Source organism: Oncorhynchus gorbuscha, linkage group LG02 (genome assembly GCF_021184085.1).
Source record: "Oncorhynchus gorbuscha isolate QuinsamMale2020 ecotype Even-year linkage group LG02, OgorEven_v1.0, whole genome shotgun sequence".
NCBI classification, from domain to species: Eukaryota; Metazoa; Chordata; class Actinopteri; order Salmoniformes; family Salmonidae; genus Oncorhynchus; species Oncorhynchus gorbuscha.
Window position 1 is genome coordinate 25,895,646 of NC_060174.1, and position 27,443 is coordinate 25,923,088.

At 44.9% G+C, this 27,443-nt stretch overlaps 1 protein-coding gene across 3 annotated transcripts; it reads left to right on the forward strand.

Annotated features, from left to right (window-relative positions):
• Nucleotides 1–2,328: 2,328 nt before the first annotated feature.
• spire2 (spire-type actin nucleation factor 2) lies at nucleotides 2,329–27,413 on the forward strand. 3 transcript variants are annotated; one of them, XM_046293409.1, is made up of 15 exons: nucleotides 2,329–3,013; nucleotides 18,796–18,839; nucleotides 19,032–19,409; nucleotides 19,525–19,599; nucleotides 19,735–19,899; nucleotides 20,003–20,089; nucleotides 20,260–20,380; nucleotides 20,506–20,672; nucleotides 21,409–21,631; nucleotides 23,612–23,739; nucleotides 23,867–24,004; nucleotides 24,838–24,905; nucleotides 25,130–25,157; nucleotides 25,856–25,953; nucleotides 26,336–27,413. In XM_046293409.1, exons 1-15 carry the CDS (start codon nucleotides 2,710–2,712, stop codon nucleotides 26,577–26,579), a joined length of 2,268 nt encoding a protein of 755 aa, XP_046149365.1. In that variant the 5' UTR covers nucleotides 2,329–2,709; the 3' UTR covers nucleotides 26,580–27,413. The 3 variants fall into 3 exon arrangements, with proteins under 3 accessions (XP_046149365.1, XP_046149372.1, XP_046149378.1); XM_046293416.1 differs by having other exon boundaries at nucleotides 20,581–20,672; XM_046293422.1 differs by lacking the exons at nucleotides 20,260–20,380; nucleotides 20,506–20,672.
• The last annotated feature ends 30 nt before the right edge of the window (nucleotides 27,414–27,443 follow it).

A 27,443-nucleotide genomic window follows, 5' to 3' on the forward strand; every position in this document is an offset into this window, starting at 1 on the left:
CTGCCCCAATGTCCTTAGATGCTGTCGGGTAAATGGTAGATACAGATCAAGGAAACACTTGAATAAATGAAGGATGCAAAGTATATTGAAAGCAGGGGCTTCCACACAGGTGTGGTTCCTAAGTTAATTAAGCAATGAACATGCATCATGCTTAGTTAGGGTCATGTAAACAAATTCCCGGTTTCCCATTCATTTGGCGAACATGGCTAGAAGAAGAAATCTCGATGAGTTTGAAAGATGGGTCTCAGAGGAGCATAGGGGGTTTAAAGGGAGTGTGTGTGTGTCAGTCACCAGATCTCAACCCAATTAAACACTTATGAGAGATTGTGGAGCGGCGACAGAGATGGTGTTCTCCACCACCATCAACAAAACACCAAATTATGGAATTTCTCATGGAAGAATGGTATCGTATCCCTCCAGTAGAGTTCTAGAATCTATGCCAGGGCGCATTGAAGCTGTTGTGGTGGCCCAACGGCCAATGAAGTATGTATGTTGGTTTTTACTTTATTTTGGCACTTTACGTTACCTGTACTTTACAGTGCTTGACATGACCCCCTCCATCTAGTTAAAGTACAATAACTTAGCATCACGGTATTAAGTTTAGGGTTCCTAATTGACATTTCAAGTGAAACATTTTTATTTGGCACCACACCACACTTAAAGAGGTGTTCCAGAGGATGAAAACAACCTAGTTATTTTTTAAACCTCCCGTTTTAGACTTGATGTATGGCTCATACATGCATAATAAACCACGTGCAGTCCTCTCCCAGAGGAGAAAGGCACATCATCCTTATATTTTTCATCTGGCATCATTTAGTGCATGAGATATGTGCTCGTTCCTAGTGAGCATATGCTTGGAAGCGAGTGGGATTGCCTGGCTACATGCACTTACCATTAGTTATTTTGATAACAGCGAAAATACATTGAACACTTCGATCAAATCCATGCATCATAAATTGGAATACATTTGAAATTAGAAGTAAGATCTGTTAGACCTTGGTAGTTGTTGGATTTCTCTCTTTCATTAGGCTGCATTTCTCTGGAAACCAAGCAGAAAATGATGTGCGCTAAAGATGCAATTTTATACAGACAAATACATTAGAAGACAATTGTCAAACCGATCAGAAACACTGCTCACAACCTGTATCTCCTAAATGGTGTCGCCGGTGTATTTTGTTTGAATTTTGGAATATATTACACAAAAGACTAGAAGGTTTTTACCAGGGGTAAATCACTACAAAACACACATAGAACTTTGATGCGCTCGAGAAATGTATACCTAAAACTTTCACCCAATGTCTTGATAAAATATCGCCGTATCTTTCTGTTGTGTCAATAATTAATCCATCCGAATCATTACCCGACTTTCAAGGAATAGGACATTTGATGTAAACTTATAAGTAGGCTATAACTTTTAAATTGTATAAAATGACATCCTCACAATCGCTTGCTTACCATAATCTCTACAACAAGGAAGTAGAGACAACCGAACATGAGGGACAATGTTGATTGGCAGGTGTAATGACGTCCAATGAGGTTGCAAGGTTAAGGTGTGAGGCGGGATCAGATCGGCACAGCATTGTCCAATGAGGTTTTGGGATTAGCCCCCAAGCGTGTGCATGTCTTTGTGCACAACTGCAGGGGCTTTAGAGCAATTATCTGATGACTTACTACACAACTTTCAGGGACCCTATTGGCTCTTGTGCACTGCTTTCAGAACTACTGGCTAAAAATAGAAAAGTTAACAAAAGTTATGGAGAGTCTCTTTAACCATATGGATTTTTCTGTTCATAATCAACTTGTGACTTTGCTTGAGGGGGAATGCAGACCTATTTATTTTTGGACCAACTGGTGCATGGATAAATCAAAGGGAAAAAATGTAAATTTATAACTGTAATATTAATATACTCTTTATAAAGTGTATACAAAGGGTGTATGAAGGGCTTGTGAATGGTTTAAGGCCTATTCAAGTTATGACACATTTTCGTACAATGTTTATTACAAATGTATTATTGATTTATAGACTATCCTATATGAACTAATGATGAACAGTATAACTACTGAGAGTTAAAAACCCTTTGCAAGCTCTGGCTATGTAATGTTGGGCTACAATCGGAATGATTTCCTTGGGCCTAAACATCGGGGGATTGAGTTTCATGAATGAATTGTTTATGTGATGTATCCTCTACTTCTGTTTGTTTATCTAACAATATGTATGTGAGGGCTGACATTCTCACAGCGTCGAGGTCGCCACTTCGACAGATTTGTGGGTTTGTTGGATGACGCTCAGGCTACGTGAGACGGGCGGAGCACAGGGGATGCGGGGATGCACTGCAGCGGAGCGGATCATCTGTGTGACCGGACTGTCAAAACTGAGCGTGTGGTCTATTCTCTCAAATACAATCATCTTCAAGGGTTTATCTATCTCTTCGTCATTGTTTACCAGTACTCGTCTGGTTGGTGGTCAAACATTTTCAACAAGATTTTCTCCTTGCAGGTTGATTGCGCCACTAGCGTATGGTTTCCTCCTCCTGCCTCCTCTCCTTTCCTTGGCGCTGATTGACATTCCTGCAGATCAAAGATCGCTTTAATTTGCTGTTATAGTAACTCGCAGCTGTGGCAGTTGAGTTGGCGTGCTGTGGGAAGGAAGGAACCCGGCGTGAAAAGATAATGGCCACAGAGCAATGGGATCGGTAGTTTACCGCAGCCATGGCCAGGTCAACAAACAGAAGCGGCAAGGATGGCGATTCAAGGGTGTCCGCTCCCACGGACAGGGCAGAGGCTCGGGACCTGAGCGACCCCAGGGAACTGTCTCTTGAAGAAGTGTTGAAATCCTACGAGCAGCCCATTAACGAGGAGCAGGCTTGGGCTGTGTGTTATCAATGCTGCAGCGGGCTGAGGGTGCCGCGCCCGGCCACTGTGACAGGTGGAGTTTCCCGTGTGAAGGACCCGTCCTCTATACTCTTACTCAGAGATGGGATGGTTTCCCTACAACAACAGCCCTGCAACAACCGTAAGAGAGCTCTGTTAGCTAACCTAACTTCCTGACTGACCTTTGCGGTACCAAAATACCCTAATTAACACCAGCCTAGGCCTACAATATAGTCTCATTTATTATAGGCCTTTCAGTTATTTCTCAATTAATTTGATATTGATTCACTATTTGTATGTTGTAATTTCAACACGCAATATTGTTTTGAATGGGAAATTCACGATAAATGCGTCAGTAGCACTCCCCAAACAGAATTGGCTTGGATTATACAAATAGACGAAATGATCAATTATTCATACAGTACAGATCCCCCCTTGTATCTGCTAAAGAAGGTTTAGAGTTAGAGGTAGCTTTGTGATCTGTTTCCCATTCACAAGTGATTCGGTTAAAGGATCCCAATAAAATAACTGGCCTGAGTGCACTGCGGGCCGGTGCCCAAAGAAAAACTCTGTCAGAGTTGCTGACATAGCCTAAGGAACCGAGCTATGACATGATAAGATAAAGGATACAACTGGGAGTGGAAAAAGATAGCAGGTTAGCAGATTACGAAATGTTGTAACATTAAGGGTGACTATGGATATTACTTAAACTGAGAGAAAAATATGAAATCACTTTATCACTCACTATGCTAATGTTCTGTTTCATTTTAAATAGGCTCGGCCAAATTTTATAGGCCAAAGTAGCCTATTTAAAATGAAACCGAACATTAGCATAGTGAGTGATAAGGTGATTTCATATAGCGGTAATAAAAGTAGCATAAAGATAACGCAGAAATTATGTCACAACACATTGGACAAAAACGAATCCAATAGTTTAGGCTATAGATCAGTTGCTGAGACATAATTGTATAGGCCACATTTTTGTCCCAAATATATAAATACTTTTTTGTTTTTATTAATATTGAGAAATGACCAAATTCTATAATGAACAATGTAAATCATAATTAATAGCACTGACAGTGATTGATATCCCACTACAGGGTCCCTGTGTTCATCTTGTCTTGGGAGCTGGGGTGTTTCTTGAATATTTTTGTTGTCTACACTTATGGAGTCATTTACAGAAGAAAGTCAGTCAATTTAATGAGCACAACTAAGGACATGCTGCATATGTATGGGACATTTGTGTCCTTGCTGATGAGCCAATTATATTGCATTGTTGATGCAGTTGGTCAGTATGGTTATAGTTTACCAGTGTTGGGGAAGCTACTCTGAAAATATAGTTTACCAAGCTACCAATTAAATCTATTATTAGGAAAAATATAGTTTACTTCACTGAAGTTAATTTTAAAAGTACTTTCCTACATCCAAACTACTTTGTGAAAACGTATCATATGTAAATTTGAAATGTCATACATTTTACATTTACATTTAAGTCATTTAGCAGACGCTCTTATCCAGAGCGACTTACAAATTGGTGCATTCACCTTATGACATCCAGTGGAACAGCCACTTTACAATAGTGCATCTAAATCTTTTAAGGGGGGGGGGTGAGAAGGATTACTTTATCCTATCCTAGGTATTCCTTAAAGAGGTGGGGTTTCAGGTGTCTCCGGAAGGTGGTGATTGACTCCACTGTCCTGGCGTCGTGAGGGAGTTTGTTCCACCATTGGGGGGGCCAGAGCAGCGAACAGTTTTGACTGGGCTGAGCGGGAACTGTACTTCCTCAGTGGTAGGGAGGCGAGCAGGCCAGAGGTGGATGAACGCAGTGCCCTTGTTTGGGTGTAGGGCCTGATCAGAGCCTGGAGGTACTGAGGTGCCGTTCCCCTCACAGCTCCGTAGGCAAGCACCATGGTCTTGTAGACTACAAATTGCAAGAACAGTCACTTTGGAGTCATACAGCTCTTAGCAAACTTTTATAAAAAATTGTGTTTGACCAAATACAATGCTATTTCTCTGTAAACAAATTAACAACTGACTTTCAGCATACTTATGGAGAAGGGCACTCAACATGCACTGTACTGACACAAATGACTGATAATTGGTTGAAAGAAATTGATAAGAAGAAGATTGTGGGAGCTGTACTGTTAGATTTCAGTGCAGTCTTTGATATTATTGACCATAACCTGATGTTGCAAAAAATTAAGTGCTATGGCTTTTCAAACTCTGCCATAGTGTGGATTCAGAGTTATCTATCTAATAGAACTCAAAGGGTTTTCTTTTTAATGGAAGCGTCTCTAATGTCAAACATGTAAAGTGTGGTGTACTGCAGGGCAGCTCTCTAGGCCCTCTACTCTTTTCTATTTTTACTAATGACCTGCCACTGGCATTAAACAAAGCATGTGTGTCCATGTATACTGATGATTCAACCATATACAGTACGCATCAGCAACCACAGCTAATGAAGTCACTGAAACCCTTAACAAAGAGTTGCTGTCGGTTTTGGAATGGGTGGCCAGTAATAAACTGGTCCTGAACATCTCTAAAACTAAGAGCATTGTATTTGGTACAAATCATTCATTAAGTGCTAGCTGAATTTGGTTAAGAATGGTGTGGCTGTTGAACAAGTTGAAGAGACTAAATTACTTGGCGTTACCTTATATTGTAAACTGTCATGGTCAAAACATATAGATTCAATGGTTGCAAAAATGGGGAGAGGTCTAGCCGTAATAAAGAGATGCTCTGCTTTTTTGACACCACACTCCAAAAAGCAAGTTCTGCAGGCTCTAGTTTTGTCTAATCTTGATTATTGTCCAGCCGTGTGGTCCACTGCTGCAAGGAAAGACCTAGTTAAGCTGAAGCTGGCCCAGAACATAGCGGCATGTTTTGCTCTGAATTGTAATCAGAGGGCTGATAGAAATACTATGCATGCCAGTCTCTCTTTTGCTAAGAGTTGAAGAGAGACTGACAGCATCATTTCTTATGTTTATAAGAAACATTAATGTGTTAAAATCCCAAATTGTTTTCATAGTCAACTTACACACAGCTCTGCCACACACACTTATCCCATCAGACATGCCACGAGGAGTCTTTTCATAGTCCCCAAATCCAGAACAAATTCAAGAAAACGTACAGTATTATATAGAGCCCTTATTGCATGGAACTTCCTTCAATCTCATATTGCTCAAATAAACAGCAAACCTGGTTTCAAAAAACAGATAAAGCAACACCTTGTGGCACAACGCCTCTCCTTGTGGCAAAACTTATTTGACCTAGATAGTTTGTGTGGATGCATTGATAAGTAGTCTACGTGTGCTTTTTTTAAAATGTATGTAGTTCTGTCCTTGAGCTGTTCTTGTCTAATGATGTTCTGTATTATGTCATTCTGTATTATGTTTCATGTTTTTTGTGGACCCCAGGAGGAGTAGCTGCTGCTTTTGCAACAGCTAATGGGGATCCTAATAAAATACCAAATACCAAATATAGTACTGCATGTTAACAGAATGTGCAATTTAGCTTATTATCAACTAAAATCAAATTGTATTTGTCACATGCGCCAAATACAACAGGTGTAGGTAGACCTTACAGTGAAGTGCTTAATTACAACAATGCAGTTTTAAAAAATACCTAAAAAGAACAAGAAATAAAAGTAACAAATAATTAAAAGCAGCAATAAAATAACAATAGGGAGGCTATATACAGGTGGCACCGGTACAGAGTCAATGTGCGGGGGTACCGGTTTGTTGAGGTAATTGAGGTAATATGTACATGTAGGTAGAGTTATTAAAGTGACTATGCATAGATAATAACAGAGAGTAGCAGCAGCGTAAAGGGGGGGGGGGGTGACAATGCAAATAGTCTGGGTAGCCATTTGATTACATGTTCAGGAGTCTTATGGCTTTGGGGTAATAGCTGATTAGAAGCCTCTTGGACCTAGACTTGGGGCTCCAGTACTGCTTGCCATGCGGTAGCAGAGAAAACAAGTCTATGACTTGGTTGGCTGGAGTCTGTGACAATTGTTAGGGCCTTCCTCTGACACTGTCTGGTATAGAGGTCCTGGATTGCAGGAAGCTTAGGCCTCAGTGATGTACTGGGCCGGACGCATTACCCACTGTAGTGCCTTGCGGTCGGTCGGAGGCCGAGCAGTTGCCATACCAGGCAGTGATGCAACCAGTCAGGATGCTCTTGATGGTGCAGCTGTAGAACCTTTTGAGGATCTGAGGACCCCTGCCAAATCTTTTCAGTCTCTTGAGGGGGAATAGGTTTTGTCTTGCCCTCTTCACAACTATCTTGGTGTGTTTGGACCATGATAGTTTGTTGGTGATGTGGACACCAAGGAACTTGAAGCTCTCAACCTGCTCCATTACAGCTCTGTCGATGAGAATGGAGGCGTGCTCGGTCCTCCTTTTCCTGTAGTCCACAATCATCTCCCTTGTCTTGATCACGTTGAGGGAGAGGTTGTTGTCCTGGCACCACACGGCCAGGTCTCTGAGCTCCTCCCTATAGGCTGTCTCGTCATTGTCGGTGATCAGGCCAACCACTATTGTGTCATCAGCAAACGTAATGATGGTTAAACACAAAAACAATGTTTCAAATGAAAATTAGGCTGGTCTAATGCCGAAAAATAAATGAAATGATTAGCTACTTCACCCATATTTTATTTTGGCAAAATAAGTAGTGTGTAGTTCCAGTAGTTAGCTACACCACTGCATGGCAAGAAAAGTAATTAACTACTGAAAACACTACCTAGATTTGAATTATTTCAACTACCAACAAGCTACTGGAATATGTAGTTAAATTACTAGTTGAACTACATAGGTCACTACTCCCCAACACTGTAGTTTACTTATGTACAGTTTACTTTAATCACAGATCACAACCTGTTTGGTCATCACAATTAGGCTACTTAACCCCTGCAAATGAGTGAGTAATGAAGGCAATGAAGTAGGCTACAGGGATTGTTGGTTAAGGGTCAAGGTTACTAAGGGTGTGTTTTATATTATACAACAGGTGGGTATAATCCTGTATGTTGATTGGTTAAAACCACATTCCAGCCGGTGTCTATTCCACAAGTTACCACCGGCTAAAACTATGAAGTTGAAATGCCTATTTACTCTGTTCCATTTCACTGGGCAATAGACTGGCTCATCAGCCCAGCCAGGCAATTTATAAACTTGACCTCCACTGTAAAAAGCATCTAGACATTATCTCCAATTTCTTTTAGAATAGCATTTGATTTTCAACAGCGGAGGTTTGTATAAACCTTGCTGTCTGTCTCTCTGACATTTGCAACTGTCACGACTTCCGCCGAAGTCGGCCCTTCTCCTTGTTTGGGTGCTGTTCGGCAGTCGACGTCACCGGCTTTCTAGTCACCATCGATCCATGTTTCAGTTTCATTTTGTTTTGTCTGTATTACACACACACCTGGTGTCTATTACATATCACGTTCCTTATTTAACCCTCTGGCATACATTCCTGTTCTGTCCGTGATTGTTTGCTAGATTGCTAGTACTTTTTGGATGTTCCTATTTGGAATTTTGCTTGATAATTTGAGTACACTCAGTTATGTTACTCAATACCTGTGTCCTGCGCCTGACTCCGCTATAACTGCACACAATCGCTGACAGAATCACTGACCATTCAAATGGAGTCAGCAGGTGCAGCCAGCCCTTCTCTCCCAGTAGAGGAGCGCGTTCAGCAGCACGCGACCATGTTAAACAGGCTAGGGACAGCCATGGATCGCGTGTCACAAACAATGGACAGATGGGAGAGAGGAGGCTTTCCTGTCAATCCTACTTCATCACATCCGCCCACACCTCAACCTACACCGATGTCCACTCCTACGTCGTCAGGACCCAGTGGGATTCGGGCTCTCGCTCCCGGGAGCGTATGACGGATCACTGCCAGGGGTTCCTACTCCAGCTGGAGCTCTACCTGGAAGCTGTTCGGCCGGCCCCTTCCGGACGCGAGAGAGTGAGCGCCCTCATCTCCTGCCTGACTGGAAAAGCCCTGGAGTGGGCCAACGCCATCTAGGGAAGGGAAGGGAAGGACCGACTCTAGATGACTACGAGGACTTCTCCCGCCACCTCCCGGCAGTTTTTGATCATCCACCTGAAGGGAGAGCAGTGGGAGAGAGACTGTTTCATCTAAGACAGGACATGAGGAGCGCTCAAGAGTTCGCACTGGACTTCAGAATTCTGGCAGCTGGTGCGGGATGGAATGAGTGGGCCCTGATCGACCACTACAGGTGTAGTTTACGAGAGGACATTCGTAGCGAGCTAGCCTGCAGGGACACTACTCTCAACCTGGACCAGCTGGTGGACTTGTCTATTCGGCTGGATAACCTGTTGGCCTCCCGCGGACGTCTGGATCGGGGTCCGCCCGTTCCATATCCCAGCACCTTGGATCCCACACCGATGGAGTTAGGAGGGACTGCTATGAGGGGGACTGGAGGGGGGACCATTCCCTGCACCAACTGTGGCCGCAGAGGGCACACTGCTGGTCGGTGCTGGAGTGGTTCTCCAGGAGGTCGAGGTAGCAGGCGAAGCACTGGTGGGTCATCCCAGGTGAATAGGCACACACAACTCACCCAGAGCCCCCTGTTGCACACATTTGGTTACCTATAGAATTTCCTGAGTTCTCCCCACATTCCCAGCATAAGGCGCCAATAGATTCAGGTGCAGCTGGGAACTTTATTGACCGCTCCTTAGCACATAGATTAGGGATTCCTATTGTTCCTGTTGATGTTCCCTTCCCTGTACATGCCTTAGATAGTCGTCCTTTGGGGTTGGGGCTAATTGGGGAGGTCACAGCGCCCATTGCTATGAGAACGCAGGGGGGTCACGAGGAGAGAATTAGTCTCTTCCTGATCGACTCTCCTGCGTTTCCTGTTGTATTGGGTCTTCCTTGGTTGGCCTCTCATGATCCTATTATTTCGTGGCAACAGAGGGCTCTCAAGGGATGGTCCTGTCACTGTTCAGGGAGGTGTGTAGGTGTTTCCTTAGGTGCCACTACGGTGGAAAGTCCAAACCAGGTTTCCACCATCCATCTGTAAAAAGAAGGCGACTCAATTGCCACCCCATCGACAGGGGGATTGTGCGATAGATCTCTTGGTAGAAGCTGCACTTCCCAGGAGTCACGTGTATCCTCTGTCACAGGAGGAGACGGTGGCTATGGAGACATATGTCACCGAATCTCTGGGACAGGGATACATTCAACCTTCCATCTCACCTGTCTCCTCGAGTTTCTTTTTTGTGAAGAAGAAGGATGGAGATTTGCGCCAGTGTATTGATTATGGAGGTTTAAATAAGATCACTGTAAAATACAGTTACCCGCTACCGCTCATAGCCAGTATGACCGAGTCATTACACGGACGCACTTCTTCACAAAATTGGACCTCAGGAGTGCTTACAACCTGATGCGTATCCGGGCCAGAGATGAGTGGAAGACAGCATTTAGCACCACTTCTGGGCATTATGAGTACCTCATCATGCCGTACGGGTTAATTAATGCTCCATCAGTCTTCCAATCCTTTGTAGATGAGATTTTCAGGGACCTGCACGGGCAGGGTGTAGTGGTGTATATAGATGACATTCTAATATACTCCACTACACGCGTCGAGCACATATCCCTGGTATGCAGGGTGCTTGGTCGACTGTTGGAACATGACCTGTACTTCAAGGCTGAGAAATGTCTGTTCTTCCAACAGTCCGTCTCCTTCCTAGGGTACCGCTTTTCAGCGTCAGGTGTAGAGATGGAGAATGACCGCATTTCAGCCTTGCGTAATTGGCCGACTCCAACCATGGTAAAGGAGGTGCAGCGGTTTTTAGGGTTTGCCAACTTACTACCGGAGATTTATCAGGGGTTTTGGTGAGGTAGCGGCTCCCATTTCCTCACTGCTGAAGGGGGGGACCGGTGCGACTGCAGTGGACAGCTGGGGCAGGCAGGGCTTTTGGTCACCTGAAGGCTCTGTTTACCTCGGCTCCTGTGTTGGCTCATCCTGATCCCTCCTTAGCGTTCATAGTTGAGGTGGACGCGTCCGAGGCAGGGATAGGGGCTGTGTTGTCCCAGCGCTCGGGTACGCCACTGTGCATTCTTTTCGAAGAAGTTCAGCCCGGCGGAGCGAAACTATGATGTGGGGGACCGGGAGTTGTTGGCTGTTGTCAAGGCTCTGAAAGTGTGGAGACATTTGCTTGAGGGGGCTAAACACCCTTTTCTCATTTGGACTGACCACCGCAATCTGGAGTAGATCCGGGCGGCGAGGAGACTGAACCCTCATCAGGGAAGGTGGGCCATGATTTTTAGTTTTGTTTTCACCCTTTCTTGCAAACCAGGTTCCCAGAACGTTAAGGCAGACGCACTGTCCCGGCTGTATGATACAGAGGAGCGGTCCACGGATCGCACTCCCAAAATTCCAGCTTCTCGCCTGGTGGCACCGGTGGTATGGGAGGTGGACGCGGACATCGAGCGGGCGTCACGTGCAGAGCCTACTCCCCCTGAGTGTCCAGCTGGGCGTCTGTACCTTCCGTTTGATGTCTGCGATGGTTTGATCTGTTGGGCTCACACGTCACCCTCCTCTGGTCATCCTGGCATCGGTCGGACGGTGCGCTGCCTTGCTGGGAAGTACTGGTGGCCCACTTTAGCTATGGACGTGAGGGTTTATGTTTCCTCCTGTTCGGTATGTGCACAGTGCAAGGCACCTAGACACCTGCCCAGAGGGAAATTACAACCCCTTCCCGTTCCACAACGACCGTGGTCACACCTATCGGTGGATTTCGTGACAGATCTTCCTCCGTCGCGGGGTAACGCCACGATCCTGGTCGTTGTGGATAGGTTTTCTAAGTCCTGCCGCCTTCTTCCTTTGCCCGGTCTCCCTACGGCTCTACAAACTGCGGAGGCCCTGTTCACCCACGTATTCCAGCACTACGGGGTGCCTGAGGATATAGTTTCTGATCGGGGTCCCCAATTCACGTCTAGAGTCTGGAGGGCTTTTATGGAACGTCTGGGGGTCTCGGTCAGCCTTACCTCAGGTTTTCTCCCCGCGAGAGTAACGGGCAGGTAGAAAGAGTCAACCAGGATGTGGGTAGGTTTCTGCGGTCCTATTGCCAGGACCGGCCGGGGGAGTGGGTGGTTTACATCCCCTGGGCGGTGATGGCCCAAAACTCCCTCCGCCACTCCTCTACCAACCTATCACCATTTCAGTGTGTGCTGGGTTATGAGCATCATGGCATCAGAGACAAATCGAGGCTCCTGCGGTGGATGAATGGTTTAGGCACTCAGAGGAGACATGGAACGCTGCCCATGTGCGGCTACAAAGGTCCGTCAGGAGGCAAAAGGCGAGTGCCGACGGCCACCGCAGTGAGGCGGATTGGGTCTGGCTCTCGACCCGAAACCTGCCCCTTTACCTGTCCTGCCAGAAGCTGGGTCCGTGGTTTGTGGGGCCATTTAAAGTCCTGAGGAGACTGAAAGAGGTTTGTTATTGGTTACAACTCCCCCCTGATTATCACATTAACCCCTCGTTCCATGTTGCTCTCCTCAGGCCGGTGATGGCTGGTCCACTCCAGCAGTCTGAGGTGCGGGAGGTTCCTCCGCCCCCTCTGGACATCGAGGGGGTCCCGGCGTATACCGTACGAGACATCATGGACTCAAGGTGTCGGGTGAGGGGCCTTCAGTACCTAGTGGAGTGGAAGGGGTACGGCCCGGAGGAGAGATGCTGGGTACTGGTGGAGGACATCCTAGATCCTTCAATGCTACAGGAGTTTTACCGTCTCCAGCCGGATCGCCCTGTGTCCCGTCCTCCGGGTTGTCCCTGACACTCTCTCTCTGTCTGACAGTACCCCCCTTGATGCGCTGCTAGAGCCGTGCGTCAACGGGGGGTAATGTCATGACTTCCGCCGAAGTCGGCCCTTCTCCTTGTTCGGGTGGTGTCCGGCGGTCGACGTCACCGACTTTCTAGTCACCGTCGATCCATGTTTCAGTTTCGTTTCGTTTTGTCTGTATTACACACACACCTGGTTTCTATTACATATCACATTCTCTATTTAACCCTCCGGCATACATTCCTGTTCTGTCCGTGATTGTTTATGTCGTTAGTGGTTGTGTTTTGTGTTAATGCTCTTTGTATGTTCCTATTTGGAATTTTGCTTGATATTGAGTAAACTCAGTTACATGTATGTTACTCAATACCTGTGTCCTGTGCCTGACTCCGCTATAACTCTGCACCCAATCGCTGACAGCAACATTCTTTCAACATTGAAATTCGATCTCCAGCTATGTAATAAACATGTAGGGAGTCTGGACGAGACAGACGAGCAGGCAGCTTTTCTCAGCCAGTCGAAATCATGAATCAGCTGGCATCATTTTTATGGAGATATACAGTACTACTCATTATTTTTTTAAACTATTTTCTACATTGTAGAATAGTAATAAAGGCATCAAACTATGAAATAACACATGGAATCATGTAGTAACCAAAAAAGTGTTAAACAAATCAAAATATATTTTAGATTCTTCAAAGATTCTTCCCTTTTCCTTGATGACAGCTTTGCACACACTTGGCATTCTCTCAACCAGCTTCACCTGGAATGCTTTTCCAACAGTCTTGAAGGAGTTCCCACATATGCTGAGCACTTGTTGGCTGCTTTTCCTTCACTCTGTGGTCCAACTCATCCCAAACTATCTCAATTGGGTTGAGGTCGGGTGATTGTGGTCTTCTGATGCAGCACTCCATCACTCTCCTTCTTGGTCAAATAGCCTTTACTCAGCCTGGAGGTGTGTTGGGTCATTGTCCTGTTGAAAAACAGTCCCACTAAGCGCAAACCAGGTGGGATGGTGTATCGCTGCAGAATGCTGTGGTAGCCATGCTGGTTAAGTGTGCCTTGAATTCTAAATAGATCCCAGACAGTGTCACCAGCAAAGCACCCCCACACCATCACACCTTCTCCTCCATGCTACATGGTGGGAACCACACATGCGGAGATCCTGGGGCACGGTCCTAGGACTCAGGTCCTCCGAGAGAGAGAAAGAAAGAGAGAATTAGAGAGAGCATATGTGGGGTGGCCAGTCCTCTTCTGGCTGTGCCGGGTGGAGATTATAACAGAACATGGCCAAGATGTTCAAATGTTCATAAATGACCCGCATGGTTGAATAATAATAAGGCAGAACAGTTGAAACTGGAGCAGCAGCATGGCCAGGTGGACTGGGGACAGCAAGGAGTCATCATGTCAGGTAGTCCTGGGGCATGGTCCTAGAGCTCAGGTCCTCCGAGAGAGAGAAAGAAAGAGAGAAGGAGAGAATTAGAGAACGCACACTTAGATTCACACAGGACACCGAATAGGACAGGAGAAGTACTCCAGATATAACAAACTGACCCTAGCCCACCGACACATAAACTACTGCAGCATAAATACTGGAGGCTGAGACAGGAGGGGTCAGGAGACACTGTGGCCCCATTCGAGGACACCCCCGGACAGGGCCAAACAGGAAGGATATAACCACACCCACTTTGCTAAAGCACAGCCCCCACACCACTAGAGGGATATCTTCAACCACCAACTTACCATCCTGAGACAAGGCTGAGTATAGCCCACAAAGATCTCCGCCACAGCACAACCCAAGAGGGGGGCGCCAACCCAGACAGGATGACCACAACAGTGAATCAACCCACTCAGGTGACGCACCCCTTCCAGGGATGGCATGAGAGAGCCCCAGTAAGCCAGTGACTCAGCCCCTGTAATAGGGTTAGAGGCAGAGAATCCCAGTGGAAAGAGGGGAACTGGAGCCGGAAATCATCCGTTCACCTACTCTGCGTCTCACAAAGACACGGCGGTTGGTACCAAATATCTCAAATTTGGACTCATCAGACCAAAAGACAGATTTCCACCGGTCTAATGTCCATTGCTCGTGTTTCTTGGCCCAAGAAAGTCTCTTCTTATTATTGATGTCCTTTAGTAGTGGTTTCTTTGCAGCAATTTGACCATGAAGGCCTCAGTCTCCTCTGAACAGTTGATGTTGAGATGTGTCTGTTACATGTATCTGGGCTGCAATCTGAGGTGCAGTTAACTCTAATGAACTTATTCTCTGCAGCAGAGGTAACTCTGGGTCTTCTTTTCCTGTGGCAGTCCTCATAAGAGCCAGTTTCATCATAGCACTTGATGGTTTTTGCGACTGCACTTTAAGAAATTTTAAAAGTTATTGATATACCACCGCTACCTTGTCACAACAAAACTGATTGGTTCAAACACATTTGAAGGAAAGACATTCCACAAACCAACATTTAACAAGGCACACATGTTAATTGAAATGCATTCCAGATGACTACCTCATGAAGCTAGTTGAGAGAATGCCAAGAATGAAGAATCTAAAATCAAACATATGTTTTATGGTTACTACATGATTCCATATATGTTATTTCATAGTTTTGATGTCTTCACTATTATCCTACAATGTAGAAAATAGTAAAAATAAAGAAAAGCTCTGGAATGAGTAGATGTCCAAACTTTTGACAGGTACTGTACAAAGAAATGTAAATAGAAAACAGGTCAAATGAAACTAAATGCAGCTAGTTTGCTGTCTTTCCAGCTTCAGTTTGAAGTGATTGTGTTAGCTGTGTTGTTGGCTAGCTCCTCTGAACAACAGTGTCCAGACGAGAGAGCACATCTTCTATGTCAGGTGAGATTGCGTATCATTAGCTCATCGTTATGGATGTATCCAAATAAATGTCACTAGAAAATGATCAAATGCAGCTACTTTGCTGTTACTCTGGCTGCACTGTTTGACGTGACTGTAATAGTTTTCTTTGATGCACTTTTTAAAATGTTTAACTCCCTCTGTGTTTAAAAAAAAATGTTTATGTCTTGTTCCCCATATTTCTATGACAACAGATTCCAGGTCCATATTTTGAATGTGGGGGAAATCACAGGGGCAGCAAACATAAAACAGCTCCAAAAGAGATGGAATCTTGAAGACATTGCCTGAAAGAGAAATAACTATCATCAACTGACAGACACATGATGAAAGAATGTTCTCTCCGAGACACTGGTCGTGTCCGAATACCCATACCAGCATATGTGACATTTTGAAAATAATACTCCAAATGCGTCATCTAGGCGCGTCAATTTATCTGATTATCAGCTGTTGTCAAACACATGAGTCTGAAGAAAGACAAGTGAATTCTACCAAAGATTATGCATATGCTGTCAAGACATGTCTCTCCACCCAAACAATAGGAGCCGTTGTCCACAAAGCGGCCGGCAGGCTGTATAGCTCCTGCCTATCCTTTCTTTGGATTGGTGGATACATCTCATTCTTGTAATCCTTTTTTGAATATTCAGTGAGGATTGCTGATGTCGACCGCCTGTATTCACTGGAGAGAGATGCTATGCTACTAGCCCCATACCATGAATATGCATTGTCATCTTGAGACAACTCCGAAATAAAGTGTTTTTTCTCAAAGTTGCCAGGAAGTCACTTATATCAGTAGACTCCTAACAATTTAAGCATTACGAAACTTCTATTCGATCCAATTAACATCACCTAGCAAATAAGCCATTCGTTTTTGTTGTTGACCAAATTCGAAACTCTCTTTGATACATACAAAAACTCCTTGCTTGGTTGGCGAAACAATGAAAAAAGCCACCTGCTGAAGGGAGACAGATATTCCGACTCTCTGAATCTACTTGATCAAACGCCAAATGAGTATGCAGTTTAAGTATGTAGCATGCTAGTATGGGTACTCGGACATGGCGACTGTCTGTGTCATTGGCTACATGAACCTAACCAAACATAATGAAACCTGTCTAACTGCTTCAAAAAGGATCTATTACTCAGCTTCTGAGAGGCTTGAACAGAAATGTCTTCACCCTCCCGAGAGAGAGAACAGTACTATGACTATGTGTCAGGCCGACTCTTTGTCCACGGTGCAGATCTATTTAGACAGGCTCTGTTAATCTGGACCTAGTCTTGCTTTCAGCGCTTTGTTCTGGACAGAAGGAGCAGCACTGACCCCTCACCCAGGCCTCTCCACTAGTCTTGGGTTCTGCAGCACTAATGTGCTGAATGTGTAGTTTCAGGCCTCCCGGGTGTCATTAATGTCATCTGAGCCGTGCGCTTCTCTGTACACACAGAAAACTGAGACATTGCTGGCTAGCTGAGTTGTGACTGCAGCACATGAGATATATAGAATTTGACGACTATAAAATGAAAAATGCGCATTCTAGAGTGATACGGGATCAATGGTGGTAAAAATGACGCATTTTGTCAGCATTTTCTACTATATAGTGCCTTCGGAAAGAATTCAGATCTCTTGACTTTTTCCACATTTTTATATGTTACAGCCTTATTCTAAAATGGATAAAAAATATAGAAAATCCTCAGCAATCTATCCACAATACCCCATAATGACAAAGCAAAAACAGGTTTTTAGACATTTTTGCAAATGTATTAAAAATAAATAACAGAAATACCTTATTTACATAAGTATTCAGACCCTTTGCTTTGAGACTCAAAATTGAGCCATTGAGAGATGTTGAGATGTTTCTACAACTTGATTAGAATTCACCTATCATAAATTCAATTTATTGGAAATTATTTGGAAAGGCACACAACTGTCTATATAAGGTCCCAAAATTGACAGTGCATGTCAGAGCAAAAACCAAGCCATGAGGTTGAAGGAATTGTCCATAGAGCTCTGGGACACAGATCTTGGAATGGGTACCAAAAAATGTCTGCAGCATTGAGGGTCCCAAAGAGCACAGTGGCCTCCATCAATTCTTAAATTGAAGAAGTTTGGAACCACTAAGACTCTTCCTAGAGCTGGCCGGCCGGCAAACTTAGCAATCAGGGGAGAAGGGCCTTGGTCAGGGTGGTGACCAAGAACCCGATGGTCACTCTGACAGAGCTCTATAGTTCCTCTGTGGAGATGGGAGAACCTTCCAGAAGGACAACCATCTCTGCAGCATTCCACCAATCAGGCCTTTATGGTAGAGTAGCCAGACGGAATCCACTCCTCAGTAAAAAGCACATGATAACCCGCTTGGATTTTAGCCCGCTTGGGGATGTTTTTCAGCGGCAGGGACCGGGAGACTAATGCTTCATGAAAACCTGCTCCAGAGTGCTCAGGACCTCAGACTGGGACGAAGGTTCACTTTCCAACAGAACAACAACCAAGAAAATGCAGGAGTGTCTTCAGGACAAGTCTCGGAATGTCCTTGAGTGGCCCAGCCAGAGCCCAGACTTGAACCCGATCGAACATCTCTGGATAGACTGGAAATGAGCTGTGCAGCAAAGCTCCCCATCCAACCTGACAGAGCTTGAGAGATCTGCAGAGAAGAATGGGAGAAACTCCCCAAATACAGGTGTGCCAAGCTTGTAGCGTCATACCCAAAAAGACTTGAGGCTGTAATTTCTGCCAAAAGTGCTTCAACAAAGTACTCAGTAAAGGGTCTGAATACTTATGTAAATGTGATATTTCATTGATTTAAAAAATGTAATTAGCCAAAATTTTGAAAAAACTGTTTTTACTTTTTATTGTAGATTGATGAGGGGAATAATATACCATGGCTAAGGGCTGTATCCGGGCACTCCGCGTTGCGTTGTGCATGCTAACAGCCCTTAGCCGTGGTATATTGGCCATATACCACACCTCCTCGGGCCTTATTGCTTAATTATACCCATACAATTCAAAGGGGCAATCTGCGATTCAAACAACAACAAAGAGCACACCCTGACACTTTTTTGGTAAACAGCTGTGGGGTGGGGCTGGACAAATGTAACCGCTCTCAAATTCATAGATCAAAATGATCGTTTTAACCATGTATTGTATCATAAATGTGTGAGATGGATGGAAAACTCTAGACCCTATTAGGGAGGAGCGCAAGCATAAAACAGTGTTAGTTATGCGGCTGCATGCCTACTTTTTTGTCTTCATAGATGACACAGACGGACCTCCCCTCCCACCTATCGCGGAGCGCCAGGTGAGTTTCTGAACCCATCATCCCCACCTTGTAACATAGAACATACTGTCATGACAGGTAAATGTCAGTCTCCTCTCTTCTCATGGCCAGTCTTCATATATATCTTTCAAGCAGCCCTCCAGTCCTCTCTATCCTAACAGCTTGTTGTCCACTGCTATTTATTTCCTCGATCACCTGAATCTGTCTCCTCAGCTGGTCCAGTCTCTGGGCGTGGCAATCTACCAGGCCCTGGACTGGGGTCTGGATGACAGTGAGGAGCGGGAGTTGAGTCCTCAGCTGGAGCGGCTCATTGAGCGCATGGCAGGGGGAGATCACAGCCTGGGGGCTGACTGTGGTGGTGGCAACGGAACTACAGATGAGGGCTACAGTGGTCAGGAGGAGGAGGAAGAGGAAGGAGAAGAGGGGCCTATGAGGCCAGTGCGTACATTACGCCAGGTGATGACACTTTGCGCTTCCAGACTGGCCAACCCTGCACTTGCCCCTGAGCACTACCAGGCCGTGTGCCGAGCCTTGTTTGTTGAGACTCTGGAGCTACAAACTTTCCTGACCAAAATCCGAGATACCAAGAAGGTATGTTCCTGATTTTGTTTATACCAGAGATTACAGATCACTCACATGTAAAGCACTGAAATCATTGTTAACTGAATAGTGGTGTTATTATCAGTGTACTATCATTTCTCTGTAGATGTTGAAGAAAATCAAAACAGAGGATCCTCAGGAAGATAGAGCTGAGATTGATGCACTTAAACACACAGACTGGGTGAGAAGCAGGGATCGTGTGTATTTGTCTGTGTCGTTGTGTGTGTATATGAGGATATGTGTATATACTGTATTATCCTTCATTGGGTTGATGGGGTCTGTGTGTGAGGTACATGAGTGTATGTGTGTGTTTCAGACTCGTCTCTGGGTCCAGTTGATGAAGGAGCTGAGACAGGGGGTGAAGCTGAAGAAGGTGCAGGACCAGGAGTTTGACCCACTGCCCACTGAGTTCAGCCTCACACCCTTTGAGATGCTCATGCAGGACATCCGCACCCGCAAGTTCCAGCTGCGGAAAGTCATGGTGAGCTGGATATTGATACTGATAAGAAGACTCTTGATCAATGGATCAAGTAGTTATTTCTCCTGTATTTATGTCCCAGACTTCACTCATGTTCTCTCTGTAGGTGGATGGTGACATCCCTACACGGGTGAAGAGAAATGCTCATGAGCTTATTTTGGACTTCATCAGGTCTCGCCCTCCACTCAAACCAGTGAGTGTCCCTTTTCACTATAATTTGTTTTGTTGACGTGACTGTAGTGTGACTGTGGCAGTACCTTGTGTGTCACAAGGTGTCATAGTCTGAGACTGGGTAATGTGTGTCTGTGTCTGTTTCTCCTGTATTCTCAGTCTGCCTGTGTGTTTTGTTGTGTTGCATGCTAGGCGTCAGAGCGAAACCTGCCCCCTCCTCCTCAGGAGAAGCAGTCCCTCCATGAACGTGTCCTGGCTGAAATCAAACAAGAGCGCAAACTGAAACCTGTGGACCCACCCAGCTCCAAAAGATGTATGGACATCACTGTCACTACATTAATACTTTGAGCTATACATGTAGTATGTTCATATTGTGGAATGTATTCTAAGTGAAATGTGTTTGAGAGTTCAGTGTTTGTGTGTTGTTTCATTCGCCAGCGTTTGGCTCGCTGCCTTGTCTGGCACACACTTGCCCGTGTGATTTCAAATCTACTTCCTGCATTGACCTGTCAGGCTCAGAGCTAGGGTCCCGCCCCCCTTCTCGTCTTCGTGTTCTGCTCAAAGCCCCTACTCTTCAAGAGATGGAGGAGATGAACATGTTGGAGGTTAGACGGAAAATAGAAGAGAAACTATATTTTTTTCTCATTTAAATGCACTACCTCTTGCTGAGAAATAACAAATACAACATCAGTTATGTTTTCCTTCCTGCTCCTCCGCCTCCTTCTCCTCCACCTCCATCACCTCATCCTCCTCCTCCACCTCCATCACTTCATCCTCCTCCTCCACCTCCATCACCTCGTCCTCCTCCTCCATCACCTTGTCCTCCACCTCCATCACCACCTCCTCCATCACCTCATCCTCCTCCTCCACCTCCATCACCTCATTCTCCTCCACCTCCATCACCTCATCCTCCTCCACCTCCATCACCTTGTCCTCCACCTCCATCACCTCATCCTCCTCCTCCACCTCCATCACTTCCTCCTCCTCCACCTCCATCACCTCATCCTCCTCCTCTACCTCCATCACCTTGTCCTCCACCTCCATCACCACCACCTCCATCACCTCGTCCTCCTCCTCAACCTCCATCACCTCCTCCACCTCCATCACCTCGTCCTCCTCCTCCACCTCCATCACCTCCTTCTCCTCCACCTCCATCACCTCCTCCATTACCTCCTTCTCCTCATATACCTCCATCACCTCCTTCTCCTCCTCCATCACCTCCTCAACCTCCATCACCTCCTCCACTTCCATCACCCCCTCCATCTTCTCCTCCTCCCCCCTCCTTGTCCTCCTCTACCTCATCCTCCTCACTGTTGTCCTCCTGTCTTGTTGCTGTTGCAGGATGAGGAGTCTCCAGACAGTGGGGAGCTCTGCCGTGCTGAGAGTTTTCCCACATCTATGAAACGGGACCGCTCCTTCTCAGAACACGACCTGGCTGAGCTCAGGGGGGAGACGCTCCCCTCACTGTCCGACTGCACCCATCTGGAAGGGGCCGTGATGCGGAGGGGTGAGAGACCATGGTTACACGTGCTCTCAGGGGCTGGGCCACCCTCCACGCACAGAGGTCAGTATGCTCACTGAGACTCCTTTCACTACAGACAGTTTCAGGTATTGGTCAGCAGAGGGAGACATTTACTGTAATATGTATTCATGTGATACTGCAGAGCCACTCATTAAACTACTTACGGTAATATGGTTTATGAAACAGATATATTGGTATTTTTGTCATGTCAAATATTTATTTGTGTTAGAAAGCAAGCCTGACAAAAAATCAGATAATTGCAATTGAAAAAACATTAGTCTAAACTGTTTTTAAAAAATGCAATAGAGGATTTTGCAACAAAGTTTGTTATAAAGTTTGGTATAGTGTTTATATCTTATTCAATGTCAGGAGGTAATCACATATAGGCCTAATGTGTGTCAATCCATTCCGTAAATTGCTTACAATAATTTCTTGCTCAGGTTAAAAGGTGTTTGTCACGTCCTGACCTTAGTTCCTTTTTTATGTCTCTATTTTGGTTTGGTCAGGGCGTGAGTTGGGGTGGGCATTCTATGTTTTTCATTCTATGTTTTGTTCTGTGTGTTGTATTTCTATGTGTTTGGCCTGGTATGGTTCCCAATCAGAGGCAGCTGTCAATTGTTGTCTCTGATTGAGATCCATACGTGGTCCTTCTGTAGCTCAGTTGGTAGAGCATGGCGCTTGTAACGCCAGGGTAGTGGGTTCGATCCCCGGGACCACCCATACGTAGAATGTATGCACACATGACTGTAAGACGCTTTGGATAAAAGCGTCTGCTAAATGGCATATATTTATATTTATATAGGTAGACTGTTCCCACCTGTGTTTTTTACATGTTTATTAACCTTTATTTAACTAGGCAAGTCAGTTAAGAACAAATTCTTATTTTCAATGACGGCCTAGGAACAGTGGGTTAACTGCCTGCAACCTAGCGGTTACTAGTCCAACGCTTTAACCACTAGGATGCCCTGCGGGTAGTTGTTTTGTGTTTTTTCACCTTACAGGACTGTTTCGTGTCGTTCACTCTCTTTGTTGTTGTTTTTTTGTCATTCAGTGTTCCGTTTATTTCATTAAATTTACTATGAACACTTACCACACTGTGTGTTGGTCCGATGATTGCTATTCCTCATCATCAGACGAAGAGGGGAGCCGTTACAGCGTTACTGCTGTGTTATTTCATTTGAAGGGTTTTGTGATGGATACTAATCACCTTATTAAGACGTACAGATAGGAACTAGCGCAGTAAAATGCTAGAAGGACAACAGTTAATGGGTTTGATCCATGTTTTTCTTTCATATCACAACCACCTTATACACCCCTTAATTTGTGAAATATGTGTTGACTGTAGCTAGGAGAGAGCAAAAACAAAGGTGGTTCAGTGATATCTCCTGTTCTACCGCTAGAGGGATGTCAACCCTTTCTCGTCACACACATGCCAGAAATGTCAACAATGTCATCATAAGCAGCTGATTTACATTAGCATACATGTAGCCTGCTGTTGTTTTCTAGTTTTCTGATCCTCACTCTAACCTGGCTCTAACTCGCTCTAATCCTAGCTCTAACAAGGCTGTAGATTCCTATGGTCTGGTTAGACGCTATAGGAGTCCACACATTTATTTCTCAGGGTTACATAGCGCCTTCTTCCTTTCCATTTTGCATAAAGACAGGTGCGACTTTCAAGTACCAACACCTAGGTTATATCCTGTAGAAAGTATTTCTACTAATACCTAGTCTACTTTTTATTTCCTCTGACCCCAATTTAGTTCCTCTCTTGAATGTTAGAAAAACAGACTCGTATCATACTTATCAAAGATCCACTGTGATCTGATTTGCAAGTGTTTCTGGCAGCATGTATTAAACCCCACCAAAAACCAAATAGATAAAACATGTCACGACTCATTTATCTAATTGACAGCTAATTTATGTAGCATACACTTTTGGATGATCAGAGATCTGACTCAATAGAACAACATGGACTGTGATTCAAAGCTTCTCTCTCATGTGTCTCCATCTCCCTGTTCCCAGCCTCTCTTCCTGTGCCAGGCTGGGTGCCACCCTCCCCTGCCCGTCTCTCTCTCAGCTCAGTGAATGAGACCACAGAGGGAGCTGAGACCGGCTCCAGTTCTCGGAATGGCAATAAGCACCAGTGGATGGTGAGTGGCCCATTATCTTTGATAACCTCTCCACACTGGGTGCTCTCTGCTCCACTTCAACCTGCCCATTGTATTATACTAGCTAACTTCCTCTACCTACTACCTCCCTCCCATCTCTCTCTGTAAGGAGGAATTCAGTCACCCAGTGGAGAGTCTTGCCTTAACAGTGGATGAGGTCATCAATGTGCGCCGTGTGCTGGTGAAAGCAGAGATGGAGAAGTACTTGCAGAACAAGGAGCTGTATTACAATCTAAGGAGAGGCAAGGTACAAGCAGTGACGTCACATCCGTTGGGAGCGTTCTCTCAAAGCCTTAATAGTGAGGTTCTATCTACAGAATGATATCGTTCTCTCAAAGCCTATTGAGCGAGGTTCTAGTATGATAACATTCTCTCAAAGCCGTATGAGCGAGGTTCTATCTACAGTATAATAATGTTCTCTCAAAGCCGTATGAGCGAGGTTCTATCTACAGTATAATAATGTTCTCTCAAAGCCTTATGAGCGAGGTTCTATCTACAGAATTATATCGTTCTCTCAAAGCCGTATGAGCGAGGTTCTATCTACAGTATAATAATGTTCTCTCAAAGCCGTATGAGCGAGGTTCTATCTACAGTATAATAATGTTCTCTCAAAGCCGTATGAGCGAGGTTCTATCTACAGTATAATAATGTTCTCTCAAAGCCGTATGAGCGAGGTTCTATCTACAGTATAATAATGTTCTCTCAAAGCCGTATGAGCGAGGTTCTATCTACAGTATAATAATGTTCTCTCAAAGCCGTATGAGCGAGGTTCTATCTACAGTATAATAATGTTCTCTCAAAGCCGTATGAGCGAGGTTCTATCTACAGTATAATAATGTTCTCTCAAAGCCTTACAGAGGTCCTATCTACAGTATAATAATGTTCTCTCAAAGCCGTATGAGCGAGGTTCTATCTACAGTATAATAATGTTCTCTCAAAGCCGTATGAGCGAGGTTCTATCTACAGTATAATAATGTTCTCTCAAAGCCGTATGAGCGAGGTTCTATCTACAGTATAATAATGTTCTCTCAAAGCCTTATGAGTGAGGTCCTATCGAAAGTATATGCATGTGTCTCCCAGGTGTGCTGTTGCTGCAGAATTAAGTTCCCCCTCTTTTCCTGGCCATCCACCTGCCTGCTCTGTAAAAGGTGAGTACACACTACACAGTATGTAGTATTAGATTAGTACATGCTCCTTTTGTAATAACACCATAATCAAGTCATTTAAACTTGGTCCCTCTCTGCTCATGAAGCACAATAATAATGTTGTTTTTGATTACCATTGTGGGTTTGATTGAATAGTGTTCTATGTGTTTTTGGTAGTGTAATTCAGGGGATTCTTAACTGTGCCCCTGTGGTTCTCTCTCCTTCAGGTCTGTCTGTGGATTCTGCAGTGCAAAGGTATCCTACAGTCCCTTTTTCTTTGTCTGTGTAAATGCAAATTCATGTTCTTTGAATGTGTAATGTTTTCTACAGTGCTTTTTGTTCATGTTGTTTCTATTGATAATATCTATTTTACAACCAAAATGTATCTAAGATATTCTGTGTTGGCTCATAATATTATTCTGTGCTTTTAATTATGTCAATTATTGTGATCTGTGCCTTAGTCACCAGACCATTTGGATTTGTGGTTCTGTGCTATGTAGGTTTGAGGTCTGGGCTGTTGAGTTTGTTGTGTGAGATTGTAGTTTGTCTTGTGCTGTGTTGTTCTGTGTTTTGTAAATTAATGTATTCAGTTCTGAATACATTTTGCGATTGTGCCTTGAGGTTCTGTTGTGTGTTCTGTTGTATGGGATGCTATATGTGTGTATGGTTATGTTTGGTGGTTCCTTGCTTGTGTTTGTGTACAGTGAGTTTCTGAGTTTATGGTTTGGGTGTCGTGTCTGTGGTATGTGGCTGATGTCTTGTGACGTTGTTTCTCCCTCATACACACAGCCCTGTCTTTTATCATATTTCTTAATCATATCAAGTCTGCCATTTCCTCTTCACTTTCTGCCGATATGATCTTACTTAGTTCTTTAAACGTCCTACTCCTCCTCCTCTTACTCCACCTCACCCATGCCTATTTTCACTCTGCTTTCCCTCGCCCTCTGCCACAGATGAAGATTCCTTCCAAGAAGATGGCCCACATCCCAGTCTACACTGTGGGCTTTCACAGCAGCCCAAAGAGCCATGGTCGCAAGAGTGAGGTCTACAAGTGAGTATTATCTGTCTGTCCGTCTTCATGGCCACTGAACTGTCTTTAACTTAGCAGAAAAAGTCTTTGCTCACCCTGGCCAATAGTAATTTACATGCTCAATCTAATCACTGTCTTTCCTCTAGATCTCTCAGCATATGTTATATAATGTCTCTGCTTCATTCAGATCTCCAAGCAGCCTTTATGTAGTAATTACCCATCTGATTTCTCCGCGGTCCATCTTTCACATCCCCCCTGCAAACCCCTACAGATGGGAAGGGCTTGGAGTTGTTCCAAACCATGTGACCTGATCTGGAAAAACTCCAGGCCCAGAAGGTTCCTCGTCATGTTATATACTGAGTACTCCCCTGATGGAATATAACACCTCACTCCCTCTCCACAGATCTCTGTGTACTCTCTCCCGCCGGTCTGTGGAGGAGGAGTTCCCCCACCTGTACACCAGTGGCTGCAGCCTGCGGGATGTTTGTGCGGACTGCACCAAGTTTGTGGCTGATGTCATCTCGTCCAGCCGCCGGAGCCTGGACATCCTCAACAACACTCCCAAGAGGGAGAGTGCTACACCCAACCCACAACCCCAGCCTCACGCATCACCACAGCCACCCACCTTGAAGAGAAAAGACAAGTGAATAGATTGACTGTTGGTTTACCCCACTTCCTTAGCAGGGTTGCCCCTGTGCTGCACTACTAACCCACTCAAAACACCCCACCCTTCCCCCAGCCTGCAAGTGCCCCCTCCCCCTGCTGAAGTGCTTGTTAAGGGTTGTTTCTCTGCCTCCTCTGTAGAGAGGTTCATAAGACGTGGCCTAGGGACAACATATAAGTCTGCCTTATCACACATATATTGACTTCACTCCCTGGTCTAATGCACAAGCAAAGAGGAAAGGCGAAATACGAGGGAGGAGGAAAGAGGTGAGAGGGTAATTGATGAGGATGATCAGAAAGAGGAGAGCTATTTACTGTAGGAGCCAAGAGTTTAAGGTAAATAGGGGAAATGTAGGGAAAATATTTAGCTCCCTAGTTGCCTTGTTTTAGTTATGAATGTAATATACTCTTTTAACACCAAAATAATACATCTTACATTGACACACCTTCTCAGAACAATGGATTTTTTCTGGAATGTTAAAATGACACTATGGCAGGCTGAATATAAGATATATTTATTTCACTATAAGTCTTTTTTTAGTTTAGAATGTGCTTGGATTATCTGTGGTCCAAATTGATGATGCATGGTGGCACCGTCTGTCCGACTGTCTGAATGTAATCGGGTCCTAGAGGGGTGAAAATGGTCCTGGAAGGGACCTGTCCCATTGGTACCAAACTGGACTGGACTCCCAGCCTCCTATCTCTGCTGCTTTAGAATGACATTAAGCCCCCTCTCTCACCCTCGATGGTCCTGTGCGATCTGCTCAAATTTTCGAAACACCCAGTAAACCTCAACTGCAATAAATCTCATGTAAAAAGGAAGTCCTATGTCTACAGTGTGGATCTGT

What these genes read in the sequence shown, in the direction of transcription:
- spire2 (XM_046293409.1), top strand. Translation starts at nt 2,710, where the DNA reads ATGGCCAGGTCAACAAACAGAAGCGGCAAGGATGGCGATTCAAGGGTG. An exon ending in CACCTATCGCGGAGCGCCAG is followed by an intron (nt 18,840 to 19,031) that starts GTGAGTTTCTGA and finishes CTGTCTCCTCAG; the next exon opens with CTGGTCCAGTCTCTGGGCGT. An exon ending in GTGGATTCTGCAGTGCAAAG is followed by an intron (nt 25,158 to 25,855) that starts GTATCCTACAGT and finishes CCTCTGCCACAG; the next exon opens with ATGAAGATTCCTTCCAAGAA.